This window comes from Oncorhynchus clarkii, unplaced genomic scaffold (assembly GCF_045791955.1).
Source record: "Oncorhynchus clarkii lewisi isolate Uvic-CL-2024 unplaced genomic scaffold, UVic_Ocla_1.0 unplaced_contig_1317_pilon_pilon, whole genome shotgun sequence".
Taxonomy (NCBI): Eukaryota; Metazoa; Chordata; class Actinopteri; order Salmoniformes; family Salmonidae; genus Oncorhynchus; species Oncorhynchus clarkii.
The window spans coordinates 115001-129072 of NW_027258001.1; the positions used below are offsets into that span (position 1 = coordinate 115001).

General features: G+C 47.8%; 1 protein-coding gene across 1 annotated transcript in view; it reads right to left on the reverse strand.

Annotated features, from left to right (window-relative positions):
- The window catches only part of LOC139394452 (uncharacterized), a 96306-nt gene that overhangs the window by 59200 nt on the left and 23034 nt on the right, over positions 1 to 14072 (reverse strand). Inside the window, exon 4 of the mRNA XM_071142521.1 lies at positions 13383 to 13631. Coding sequence (XP_070998622.1) covers positions 13383 to 13631 — 249 coding nt within the window. The remainder of the gene's footprint in view (positions 1 to 13382; positions 13632 to 14072) is intronic.

Here is a 14072-nt window from a genome sequence, read left to right on the forward strand (position 1 = left end):
TGCTTCTGGGACAGACAGAGAGATCAGACATCACAGTGGAAAGAAGAGACCATGACTGCTTCTAGGACAGACAGAGAGATCAGACATCACAGTGGAAAGAAGAGACCATGACTGCTTCTGGGACAGACAGAGAGATCAGACATCACAGTGGAAAGAAGAGACCATGACTGCTTCTGTGACAGACAGGGAGATCAGACATCACAGTGGAAAAGAAGAGACCATGACTGCTTCTGGGACAGACAGAGAGATCAGACATCACAGTGGAAAAGAAGAGACCATGACTGCTTCTGGGACAGACAGGGAGATCAGACATCTCAGTGGAAAAGAAGAGACCATGACTGCTTCTGGGACAGACAGAGAGATCAGACATCACAGTGGAAAGAAGAGACCATGACTGCTTCTAGGACAGACAGAGAGATCAGACATCACAGTGGAAAAGAAGAGATCATGACTGCTTCTGGGACAGACAGAGAGATCAGACATCACAGTGGAAAGAAGAGACCATGACTGCTTCTGGGACAGACAGAGAGATCAGACATCACAGTGGAAAGAAGAGACCATGACTGCTTCTAGGACAGACAGAGAGATCAGACATCACAGTGGAAAGAAGAGACCATGACTGCTTCTGGGACAGACAGAGAGATCAGACATCACAGTGGAAAACATGACCATGACTGCTTCTGGGACAGACAGAGAGATCAGACATCACAGTGGAAAGAAGAGACCATGACTGCTTCTGTGACAGACAGGGAGATCAGACATCACAGTGGAAAAGAAGAGACCATGACTGCTTCTGGGACAGACAGAGAGATCAGACATCACAGTGGAAAAGAAGAGACCATGACTGCTTCTGGGACAGACAGGGAGATCAGACATCTCAGTGGAAAAGAAGAGACCATGACTGCTTCTGGGACAGACAGAGAGATCAGACATCACAGTGGAAAGAAGAGACCATGACTGCTTCTAGGACAGACAGAGAGATCAGACATCACAGTGGAAAAGAAGAGATCATGACTGCTTCTGGGACAGACAGAGAGATCAGACATCACAGTGGAAAGAAGAGACCATGACTGCTTCTGGGACAGACAGAGAGATCAGACATCACAGTGGAAAGAAGAGACCATGACTGCTTCTAGGACAGACAGAGAGATCAGACATCACAGTGGAAAGAAGAGACCATGACTGCTTCTGGGACAGACAGAGAGATCAGACATCACAGTGGAAAACATGACTGCTTCTGGGACAGACAGAGAGATCAGACATCACAGTGGAAAGAAGAGACCATGACTGCTTCTGGGACAGACAGAGAGATCAGACATCACCGTGGAAAGAAGAGACCATGACTGCTTCTGGGACAGACAGAGAGATCAGACATCACAGTGGAAAGAAGAGACCATGACTGCTTCTGGGACAGACAGAGAGATCAGACATCACAGTGGAAAGAAGAGACCATGACTGCTTCTAGGACAGACAGAGAGATCAGACATCACAGTGGAAAGAAGAGACCATGACTGCTTCTGGGACAGACAGAGAGATCAGACACCACAGTGGAAAACATGACTGCTTCTGGGACAGACAGAGAGATCAGACATCACAGTGGAAAAGAAGAGACCATGACTGCTTCTGGGACAGAGAGATCAGACATCACAGTGGAAAGAAGAGACCATGACTGCTTCTGGGACAGACAGAGAGATCAGACATCACCGTGGAAAGAAGAGACCATGACTGCTTCTGGGACAGACAGACAGATCAGACATCACAGTGGAAAGAAGAGACCATGACTGCTTTTAGGACAGACAGAGAGATCAGACATCACAGTGGAAAGAAGAGACCATGACTGCTTCTAGGACAGACAGAGAGATCAGACATCACAGTGGAAAACATGACCATGACTGCTTCTGGGACAGACAGAGAGATCAGACATCACAGTGGAAAGAAGAGACCATGACTGCTTCTGGGACAGACAGAGAGATCAGACATCACAGTGGAAAGAAGAGACCATGACTGCTTCTGGGACAGACAGAGAGATCAGACATCACAGTGGAAAAGAAGAGATCATGACTGCTTCTGGGACAGACAGGGAGATCAGACATCACAGTGGAAAACATGACTGCTTCTGGGACAGACAGAGAGATCAGACATCACCGTGGAAAGAAGAGACCATGACTGCTTCTGGGACAGACAGAGAGATCAGACATCACAGTGGAAAGAAGAGACCATGACTGCTTCTAGGACAGACAGAGAGATCAGACATCACAGTGGAAAGAAGAGACCATGACTGCTTCTGGGACAGACAGAGAGATCAGACATCACAGTGGAAAACATGACTGCTTCTGGGACAGACAGAGAGATCAGACATCACAGTGGAAAAGAAGAGACCATGACTGCTTCTGGGACAGAGAGATCAGACATCACAGTGGAAAGAAGAGACCATGACTGCTTCTGGGACAGACAGAGAGATCAGACATCACCGTGGAAAGAAGAGACCATGACTGCTTCTGGGACAGACAGAGAGATCAGACATCACAGTGGAAAGAAGAGACCATGACTGCTTCTAGGACAGACAGAGAGATCAGACATCACAGTGGAAAGAAGAGACCATGACTGCTTCTAGGACAGACAGAGAGATCAGACATCACAGTGGAAAACATGACCATGACTGCTTCTGGGACAGACAGAGAGATCAGACATCACAGTGGAAAGAAGAGACCATGACTGCTTCTGTGACAGACAGGGAGATCAGACATCACAGTGGAAAAGAAGAGACCATGACTGCTTCTGGGACAGACAGAGAGATCAGACATCACAGTGGAAAAGAAGAGACCATGACTGCTTCTGGGACAGACAGGGAGATCAGACATCTCAGTGGAAAAGAAGAGACCATGACTGCTTCTGGGACAGACAGAGAGATCAGACATCACAGTGGAAAGAAGAGACCATGACTGCTTCTAGGACAGACAGAGAGATCAGACATCACAGTGGAAAAGAAGAGATCATGACTGCTTCTGGGACAGACAGAGAGATCAGACATCACAGTGGAAAGAAGAGACCATGACTGCTTCTGGGACAGACAGAGAGATCAGACATCACAGTGGAAAGAAGAGACCATGACTGCTTCTAGGACAGACAGAGAGATCAGACATCACAGTGGAAAGAAGAGACCATGACTGCTTCTGGGACAGACAGAGAGATCAGACATCACAGTGGAAAACATGACTGCTTCTGGGACAGACAGAGAGATCAGACATCACAGTGGAAAGAAGAGACCATGACTGCTTCTGGGACAGACAGAGAGATCAGACATCACCGTGGAAAGAAGAGACCATGACTGCTTCTGGGACAGACAGAGAGATCAGACATCACAGTGGAAAGAAGAGACCATGACTGCTTCTGGGACAGACAGAGAGATCAGACATCACAGTGGAAAGAAGAGACCATGACTGCTTCTAGGACAGACAGAGAGATCAGACATCACAGTGGAAAGAAGAGACCATGACTGCTTCTGGGACAGACAGAGAGATCAGACACCACAGTGGAAAACATGACTGCTTCTGGGACAGACAGAGAGATCAGACATCACAGTGGAAAAGAAGAGACCATGACTGCTTCTGGGACAGAGAGATCAGACATCACAGTGGAAAGAAGAGACCATGACTGCTTCTGGGACAGACAGAGAGATCAGACATCACAGTGGAAAACATGACTGCTTCTGGGACAGACAGAGAGATCAGACATCACAGTGGAAAAGAAGAGACCATGACTGCTTCTGGGACAGAGAGATCAGACATCACAGTGGAAAGAAGAGACCATGACTGCTTCTGGGACAGACAGAGAGATCAGACATCACCGTGGAAAGAAGAGACCATGACTGCTTCTGGGACAGACAGAGAGATCAGACATCACAGTGGAAAGAAGAGACCATGACTGCTTCTAGGACAGACAGAGAGATCAGACATCACAGTGGAAAGAAGAGACCATGACTGCTTCTAGGACAGACAGAGAGATCAGACATCACAGTGGAAAACATGACCATGACTGCTTCTGGGACAGACAGAGAGATCAGACATCACAGTGGAAAGAAGAGACCATGACTGCTTCTGTGACAGACAGGGAGATCAGACATCACAGTGGAAAAGAAGAGACCATGACTGCTTCTGGGACAGACAGAGAGATCAGACATCACAGTGGAAAAGAAGAGACCATGACTGCTTCTGGGACAGACAGGGAGATCAGACATCTCAGTGGAAAAGAAGAGACCATGACTGCTTCTGGGACAGACAGAGAGATCAGACATCACAGTGGAAAGAAGAGACCATGACTGCTTCTAGGACAGACAGAGAGATCAGACATCACAGTGGAAAAGAAGAGATCATGACTGCTTCTGGGACAGACAGAGAGATCAGACATCACAGTGGAAAGAAGAGACCATGACTGCTTCTGGGACAGACAGAGAGATCAGACATCACAGTGGAAAGAAGAGACCATGACTGCTTCTAGGACAGACAGAGAGATCAGACATCACAGTGGAAAGAAGAGACCATGACTGCTTCTGGGACAGACAGAGAGATCAGACATCACAGTGGAAAACATGACCATGACTGCTTCTGGGACAGACAGAGAGATCAGACATCACAGTGGAAAGAAGAGACCATGACTGCTTCTGTGACAGACAGGGAGATCAGACATCACAGTGGAAAAGAAGAGACCATGACTGCTTCTGGGACAGACAGAGAGATCAGACATCACAGTGGAAAAGAAGAGACCATGACTGCTTCTGGGACAGACAGGGAGATCAGACATCTCAGTGGAAAAGAAGAGACCATGACTGCTTCTGGGACAGACAGAGAGATCAGACATCACAGTGGAAAGAAGAGACCATGACTGCTTCTAGGACAGACAGAGAGATCAGACATCACAGTGGAAAAGAAGAGATCATGACTGCTTCTGGGACAGACAGAGAGATCAGACATCACAGTGGAAAGAAGAGACCATGACTGCTTCTGGGACAGACAGAGAGATCAGACATCACAGTGGAAAGAAGAGACCATGACTGCTTCTAGGACAGACAGAGAGATCAGACATCACAGTGGAAAGAAGAGACCATGACTGCTTCTGGGACAGACAGAGAGATCAGACATCACAGTGGAAAACATGACTGCTTCTGGGACAGACAGAGAGATCAGACATCACAGTGGAAAGAAGAGACCATGACTGCTTCTGGGACAGACAGAGAGATCAGACATCACCGTGGAAAGAAGAGACCATGACTGCTTCTGGGACAGACAGAGAGATCAGACATCACAGTGGAAAGAAGAGACCATGACTGCTTCTGGGACAGACAGAGAGATCAGACATCACAGTGGAAAGAAGAGACCATGACTGCTTCTAGGACAGACAGAGAGATCAGACATCACAGTGGAAAGAAGAGACCATGACTGCTTCTGGGACAGACAGAGAGATCAGACACCACAGTGGAAAACATGACTGCTTCTGGGACAGACAGAGAGATCAGACATCACAGTGGAAAAGAAGAGACCATGACTGCTTCTGGGACAGAGAGATCAGACATCACAGTGGAAAGAAGAGACCATGACTGCTTCTGGGACAGACAGAGAGATCAGACATCACCGTGGAAAGAAGAGACCATGACTGCTTCTGGGACAGACAGACAGATCAGACATCACAGTGGAAAGAAGAGACCATGACTGCTTTTAGGACAGACAGAGAGATCAGACATCACAGTGGAAAGAAGAGACCATGACTGCTTCTAGGACAGACAGAGAGATCAGACATCACAGTGGAAAACATGACCATGACTGCTTCTGGGACAGACAGAGAGATCAGACATCACAGTGGAAAGAAGAGACCATGACTGCTTCTGGGACAGACAGAGAGATCAGACATCACAGTGGAAAGAAGAGACCATGACTGCTTCTGGGACAGACAGAGAGATCAGACATCACAGTGGAAAAGAAGAGATCATGACTGCTTCTGGGACAGACAGGGAGATCAGACATCACAGTGGAAAACATGACTGCTTCTGGGACAGACAGAGAGATCAGACATCACCGTGGAAAGAAGAGACCATGACTGCTTCTGGGACAGACAGAGAGATCAGACATCACAGTGGAAAGAAGAGACCATGACTGCTTCTGGGACAGACAGAGAGATCAGACATCACAGTGGAAAGAAGAGACCATGACTGCTTCTAGGACAGACAGAGAGATCAGACATCACAGTGGAAAGAAGAGACCATGACTGCTTCTGGGACAGACAGAGAGATCAGACATCACAGTGGAAAACATGACTGCTTCTGGGACAGACAGAGAGATCAGACATCACAGTGGAAAAGAAGAGACCATGACTGCTTCTGGGACAGAGAGATCAGACATCACAGTGGAAAGAAGAGACCATGACTGCTTCTGGGACAGACAGAGAGATCAGACATCACCGTGGAAAGAAGAGACCATGACTGCTTCTGGGACAGACAGAGAGATCAGACATCACAGTGGAAAGAAGAGACCATGACTGCTTCTAGGACAGACAGAGAGATCAGACATCACAGTGGAAAGAAGAGACCATGACTGCTTCTAGGACAGACAGAGAGATCAGACATCACAGTGGAAAACATGACCATGACTGCTTCTGGGACAGACAGAGAGATCAGACATCACAGTGGAAAGAAGAGACCATGACTGCTTCTGTGACAGACAGGGAGATCAGACATCACAGTGGAAAAGAAGAGACCATGACTGCTTCTGGGACAGACAGAGAGATCAGACATCACAGTGGAAAAGAAGAGACCATGACTGCTTCTGGGACAGACAGGGAGATCAGACATCTCAGTGGAAAAGAAGAGACCATGACTGCTTCTGGGACAGACAGAGAGATCAGACATCACAGTGGAAAGAAGAGACCATGACTGCTTCTAGGACAGACAGAGAGATCAGACATCACAGTGGAAAAGAAGAGATCATGACTGCTTCTGGGACAGACAGAGAGATCAGACATCACAGTGGAAAGAAGAGACCATGACTGCTTCTGGGACAGACAGAGAGATCAGACATCACAGTGGAAAGAAGAGACCATGACTGCTTCTAGGACAGACAGAGAGATCAGACATCACAGTGGAAAGAAGAGACCATGACTGCTTCTGGGACAGACAGAGAGATCAGACATCACAGTGGAAAACATGACTGCTTCTGGGACAGACAGAGAGATCAGACATCACAGTGGAAAGAAGAGACCATGACTGCTTCTGGGACAGACAGAGAGATCAGACATCACCGTGGAAAGAAGAGACCATGACTGCTTCTGGGACAGACAGAGAGATCAGACATCACAGTGGAAAGAAGAGACCATGACTGCTTCTGGGACAGACAGAGAGATCAGACATCACAGTGGAAAGAAGAGACCATGACTGCTTCTAGGACAGACAGAGAGATCAGACATCACAGTGGAAAGAAGAGACCATGACTGCTTCTGGGACAGACAGAGAGATCAGACACCACAGTGGAAAACATGACTGCTTCTGGGACAGACAGAGAGATCAGACATCACAGTGGAAAAGAAGAGACCATGACTGCTTCTGGGACAGAGAGATCAGACATCACAGTGGAAAGAAGAGACCATGACTGCTTCTGGGACAGACAGAGAGATCAGACATCACCGTGGAAAGAAGAGACCATGACTGCTTCTGGGACAGACAGACAGATCAGACATCACAGTGGAAAGAAGAGACCATGACTGCTTTTAGGACAGACAGAGAGATCAGACATCACAGTGGAAAGAAGAGACCATGACTGCTTCTAGGACAGACAGAGAGATCAGACATCACAGTGGAAAGAAGAGACCATGACTGCTTCTAGGACAGACAGAGAGATCAGACATCACAGTGGAAAGAAGAGACCATGACTGCTTCTAGGACAGACAGAGAGATCAGACATCACAGTGGAAAAGAAGAGACCATGACTGCTTCTAGGACAGACAGAGAGATCAGACATCACAGTGGAAAGAAGAGACCATGACTGCTTCTAGGACAGACAGGGAGATCAGACATCACAGTGGAAAGAAGAGACCATGACTGCTTCTAGGACAGACAGAGAGATCAGACATCACAGTGGAAAGAAGAGACCATGACTGCTTCTGGGACAGACAGAGAGATCAGACATCACAGTGGAAAACATGACTGCTTCTGGGACAGACAGAGAGATCAGACATCACAGTGGAAAGAAGAGACCATGACTGCTTCTGGGACAGACAGAGAGATCAGACATCACAGTGGAAAGAAGAGACCATGACTGCTTCTGGGACAGACAGGGAGATCAGACATCACAGTGGAAAGAAGAGACCATGACTGCTTCTGGGACAGACAGAGAGATCAGACATCACAGTGGAAAACATGACTGCTTCTGGGACAGACAGAGAGATCAGACATCACAGTGGAAAGAAGAGACCATGACTGCTTCTAGGACAGACAGAGAGATCAGACATCACAGTGGAAAGAAGAGACCATGACTGCTTCTGGGACAGACAGGGAGATCAGACATCACAGTGGAAAGAAGAGACCATGACTGCTTCTGGGACATACAGGGAGATCAGACATCACAGTGGAAAGAAGAGACCATGACTGCTTCTGGGACAGACAGAGAGATCAGACATCACAGTGGAAAACATGACTGCTTCTGGGACAGACAGAGAGATCAGACATCACAGTGGAAAGAAGAGACCATGACTGCTTCTGTGACAGAGAGATCAGAAATCACAGTGGAAAAGAAGAGACCATGACTGCTTCTGGGACAGACAGAGAGATCAGACATCACAGTGGAAAAGAAGAGATCATGACTGCTTCTGGGACAGAAGACAGGCTATGTGCGCACTGCCCACAAAATGAGGTGGAAACTGAGCTGCACTTCCTAACCTCCTGCCCAATGATTGACCATATTAGAGACACATATTTCCCTCAGATTACACAGATCCACAAAGAATTTGAAAACAAACCCAATGTTGATAAACTCCCATATCTACTGGGTGAAATACCACAGTGTGCATCACAGCAGCAAGAATTGTGACCTGTTGCCACGAGAAAAGGTCAACCAGTGAAGAACAAACACCATTGTAAATACAACCCATATTTATGTTTATTTATTTTCCCTTTTGTACTTTAACCATTTGTACATCATTACAACACTGTATATATATATAATATGACATTTGTAATGTCTTTATTCTTTTGGAACTTCTGTGAGTGTAATGTTTACTGTTCATTTTTATTGTTTATTTCACTTTTGCATATTATCTACTTTACTTGCTTTGGTAATGTTAACATATGTTTCCCATGTCAATAAAGCCCCTTGAATTGAATTGAGAGAGAGAGAGAGAGAGAGAGAGCGAGGAGAGAGAGAGAGAGAGAGAGGAGAGAGAGAGAGAGAGAGAGAGAGAGAGAGAGAGAGAGAGAGAGAGGGGGGGGGGGATGGCTAAAAGGTAAAACATCTTAAGTTAAACCAAGAGCGTCTGTCAGACAGACACACACACACACACTCTGTTCTTCCAGCCGAGAGCTCACTCTGTGAAAACAATTAGAACTAAACTTCTCAATACCCAATGTCCTCGGCGTGTGTGTATGTGTGTGTGCGTGTGTGTGTGTGTGTGTGTGTGTGTGTGTGTGTGTGTGTGTGTGTGTGTGTGTGTGTGTGTGCGTGTGCGTGTGTGCGTGCGTGCGTGTGTGTGTGCGTTATGACTCACTGCTGAACACAGGTGCTCCACTACTCCTGCTGTTCCCAATCACATATCTACAGCTGGGATCTGTCCCACATCGCACCCGGTTCTGTACAGACACAGGGCAGCAGATGTTATCGTAGGTGCAGCTAAATGTTTGTGTTTGTAGCTCCAGCAGTAATACCTAGCAATGAAAACAATACACACATAATCCAGATACTAAACATGTTCTCTGGGGTGAGCCATCGCTAGAATACAGTCTAACGTGGGTTAAACAGTATGGTGAGCCATCGCTAGAATACAGTCTAACGTGGGTTAAACAGTATGGTGAGCCATCGCTAGAATACAGTCTAACGTGGGTTAAACAGTATGGTGAGCCATCGCTAGAATATAGTCTAACGTGGGTTAAACAGTATGGTGAGCCATCGCTAGAATACAGTCTAACGTGGGTTAAACAGTATGGTGAGCCATCGCTAGAATACAGTCTAACGTGGGTTAAACAGTAGGGTGAGCCATCGCTAGAATACAGTCTAACGTGGGTTAAACAGTATGGTGAGCCATCGCTAGAATACAGTCTAACGTGGGTTAAACAGTATGGTGAGCCATCGCTAGAATACAGTCTAACGTGGGTTAAACAGTATGGTGAGCCATCGCTAGAATACAGTCTAACGTGGGTTAAACAGTATGGTGAGCCATCGCTAGAATACAGTCTAACGTGGGTTAAACAGTATGGTGAGCCATCGCTAGAATACAGTCTAACGTGGGTTAAACAGTATGGTGAGCCATCGCTAGAATACAGTCTAACGTGGGTTAAACAGTATGGTGAGCCATCGCTAGAATACAGTCTAACGTGGGTTAAACAGTATGGTGAGCCATCGCTAGAATACAGTCTAACGTGGGTTAAACAGTATGGTGAGCCATCGCTAGAATACAGTCTAACGTGGGTTAAACAGTATGGTGAGCCATCGCTACGTGGGAATACAGTCTAACGTGGGTTAAACAGTATGGTGAGCCATCGCTAGAATACAGTCTAACGTGGGTTAAACAGTATGGTGAGCCATCGCTAGAATACAGTCTAACGTGGGTTAAACAGTATGGTGAGCCATCGCTAGAATACAGTCTAACGTGGGTTAAACAGTATGGTGAGCCATCGCTAGAATACAGTCTAACGTGGGTTAAACAGTATGGTGAGAGCTAGAATACAGTCTAACGTGGGTTAAACAGTATGGTGAGCCATCGCTAGAATACAGTCTAACGTGGGTTAAACAGTATGGTGAGCCATCGCTAGAATACAGTCTAACGTGGGTTAAACAGTATGGTGAGCCATCGCTAGAATACAGTCTAACGTGGGTTAAACAGTATGGTGAGCCATAAACAGTATGGTGAGCAATCGCTAGAATACAGTCTAACGTGGGTTAAACAGTATGGTGAGCCATCGCTAGAATACAGTCTAACGTGGGTTAAACAGTATGGTGAGCCATCGCTAGAATACAGTCTAACGTGGGTTAAACAGTATGGTGAGCAATCGCTAGAATACAGTCTAACGTGGGTTAAACAGTATGGTGAGCCATCGCTAGAATACAGTCTAACGTGGGTTAAACAGTAGGGTGAGCCATCGCTAGAATACAGTCTAACGTGGGTTAAACAGTATGGTGAGCCATCGCTAGAATACAGTCTAACGTGGGTTAAACAGTATGGTGAGCCATCGCTAGAATACAGTCTAACGTGGGTTAAACAGTATGGTGAGCCATCGCTAGAATACAGTCTAACGTGGGTTAAACAGTATGGTGAGCCATCGCTAGAATACAGTCTAATGTGGGTTAAACAGTATGGTGAGCCATCGCTAGAATACAGTCTAATGTGGGTTAAACAGTATGGTGAGCCATCGCTAGAATACAGTCTAACGTGGGTTAAACAGTATGGTGAGCCATCGCTAGAATACAGTCTAACGTGGGTTAAACAGTATGGTGAGCCATCGCTAGAATACAGTCTAATGTGGGTTAAACAGTATGGAAACATTATTCAAGTCACCAGTGTTCAAGGACTCTATGTCCACAGGGCAGCAGGCTCTAAGGGTCAGGGCAGGGTACTGGGGGAGGCTAGTAACAGTGACTAAGGTTCAGGGCAGGGTACTGGGGGGAGGCTAGTAACAGTGACTATAGTTCAGGGCAGGGTACTGGGGGGAGGCTAGTAACAGTGACTAAGGTTCAGGGCAGGGTACTGAGGGAGGCTAGTAACAGTGACTAAGGTTCATGGCAGGGTACTGGGGGAGGCTAATAACAGTGACTAAGGTTCAGGGCAGGGTACTGGGGGAGGCTTGTAACAGTGACTAAGGTTCAGGGCAGGGTACTGGGGGGAGGCTAGTATCAGTGACTATAGTTCAGGGCAGGGTACTGGGGGAGGCTAATAACAGTGACTAAGGTTCAGGTCAGGGTACTGGGGGGAGGCTAGTAACAGTGACTAAGGTTCAGGGCAGGGTACTGGGGGGAGGCTAGTAACAGTGACTATAGTTCAGGGCAGGGTTCTGGGGGGAGGCTAGTAACAGTGACTAAGGTTCAGGGCAGGGTACTATGTGGAGGCTAGTAACCGTGACTAAGGTTCAGGGCAGGGTACTGGGGGGAGGCTAGTAACAGTGACTAAGGTTCAGGGCAGGGTACTGGGGGGAGGCTAGTAACAGTGACTAAGGTTCAGGGCAGGGTACTATGTGGAGGCTAGTAACCGTGACTAAGGTTCAGGGCAGGGTACTGGGGGAGGCTAGTAACAGTGACTAAGGTTCAGGGCAGGGTACTGGGGGGAGGCTAGTAACAGTGACTAAGGTTCAGGGCAGGGTACTGGGGGGAGGCTAGTAACAGTGACTAAGGTTCAGGGCAGGGTACTGGGGGGAGGCTAGTAACAGTGACTAAGGTTCAGGGCAGGGTACTGGGGGAGGCTAGTAACAGTGACTAAGGTTCAGAGCAGGGTACTGGGGGAGGCTAGTAACAGTGACTATAGTTCAGGGCAGGGTACTGGGGGGAGGCTAGTAACAGTGACTATAGTTCAGGGCAGGGTACTGGGGGAGGCTAGTAACAGTGACTATAGTTCAGGGCAGGGTACTGGGGGGAGACTAGTAACAGTGACTAAGGTTCAGGGCAGGGTACTGGGGGGAGGCTAGTAACAGTGACTAAGGTTCAGGGCAGGGTACTGGGGGGAGGCTAGTAACAGTGACTAAGGTTCAGGGCAGGGTACTGGGGGAGGCTAGTAACAGTGACTATAGTTCAGGGCAGGGTACTGGGGGAGGCTAGTAACAGTGACTAAGGTTCAGGGCAGGGTACTGGGGGGAGGCTAGTAACAGTGACTAAGGTTCAGGGCAGGGTACTGGGGGTAGGCTAGTAACAGTGACTAAGGTTCAGGGCAGGGTACTGGGGGAGGCTAGTAACAGTGACTATAGTTCAGGGCAGGGTACTGGGGGGAGGCTAGTAACAGTGACTAAGGTTCAGGGCAGGGTACTGGGGGAGGCTAGTAACAGTGACTATAGTTCAGGGCAGGGTACTGGGGGGAGGATAGTTACCTGCCCTGAACTATTTAACAGTCTGATGGCCTGGAGATAGAAGCTGTTTTTCTGAATATTGGTTCCAGCTTTGATGCACCTGTACTGACCTCGCCATCTAGATGATATTTGGGTGAACAGGTCTTGGATCGGGTGGCTGAGGTCCTTAATGATATCCTTGGCCTTCCTGTGACACCGGGGGCTGTAGTTGTCCTGGAGGGCAGGCAGTGTGCCCCCCGGTGATGCGTTAGGCTGACCGCACCATCTCACATGTCTCCTGCGGTTGTGGACGGTGCGATTGCCATACCAGGCGGTGATACAGCACGACAGGATGCTCTCAATGGTGCATCTGTAGAAGTTAGGGGCCGAGCTGAATGTCTTCAGCCTCCTGGGGTTAAAGAGGTGCTGTTGCTCCTTCTTCACCACACTGTCTGTCCCTCAGTTAACCTGGTATACATAGTGGGAAAGGTTCAGCATAATTCCAGACCGTCTGTGCTTCTAGGTGTTTGCAGTGCGTGGTTAGGAGGGGATGGATGGTGTTTTCAGTTGACTGAGCTGCAGAGAGGAAGTGCCTGTGATTCCAGACAGTCTGTGCTTCTAGGTGTTTGCAGTGCGTGGTTAGGAGGGGATGGATGGTGTTTTCAGTTGACTGAGCTGCAGAGAGGAAGTGCCTGTGATTCCAGACAGTCTGTGCTTCTAGGTGTTTGCAGTGCGTGGTTAGGAGGGGATGGATGGTGTTTTCAGTTGACTGAGCTGCAGAGAGGAAGTGCCTGTAACTCCAGACAGTCTGTGCTTCTAGGTGTTTGCAGTGCGTGGTTAGGAGGGGATG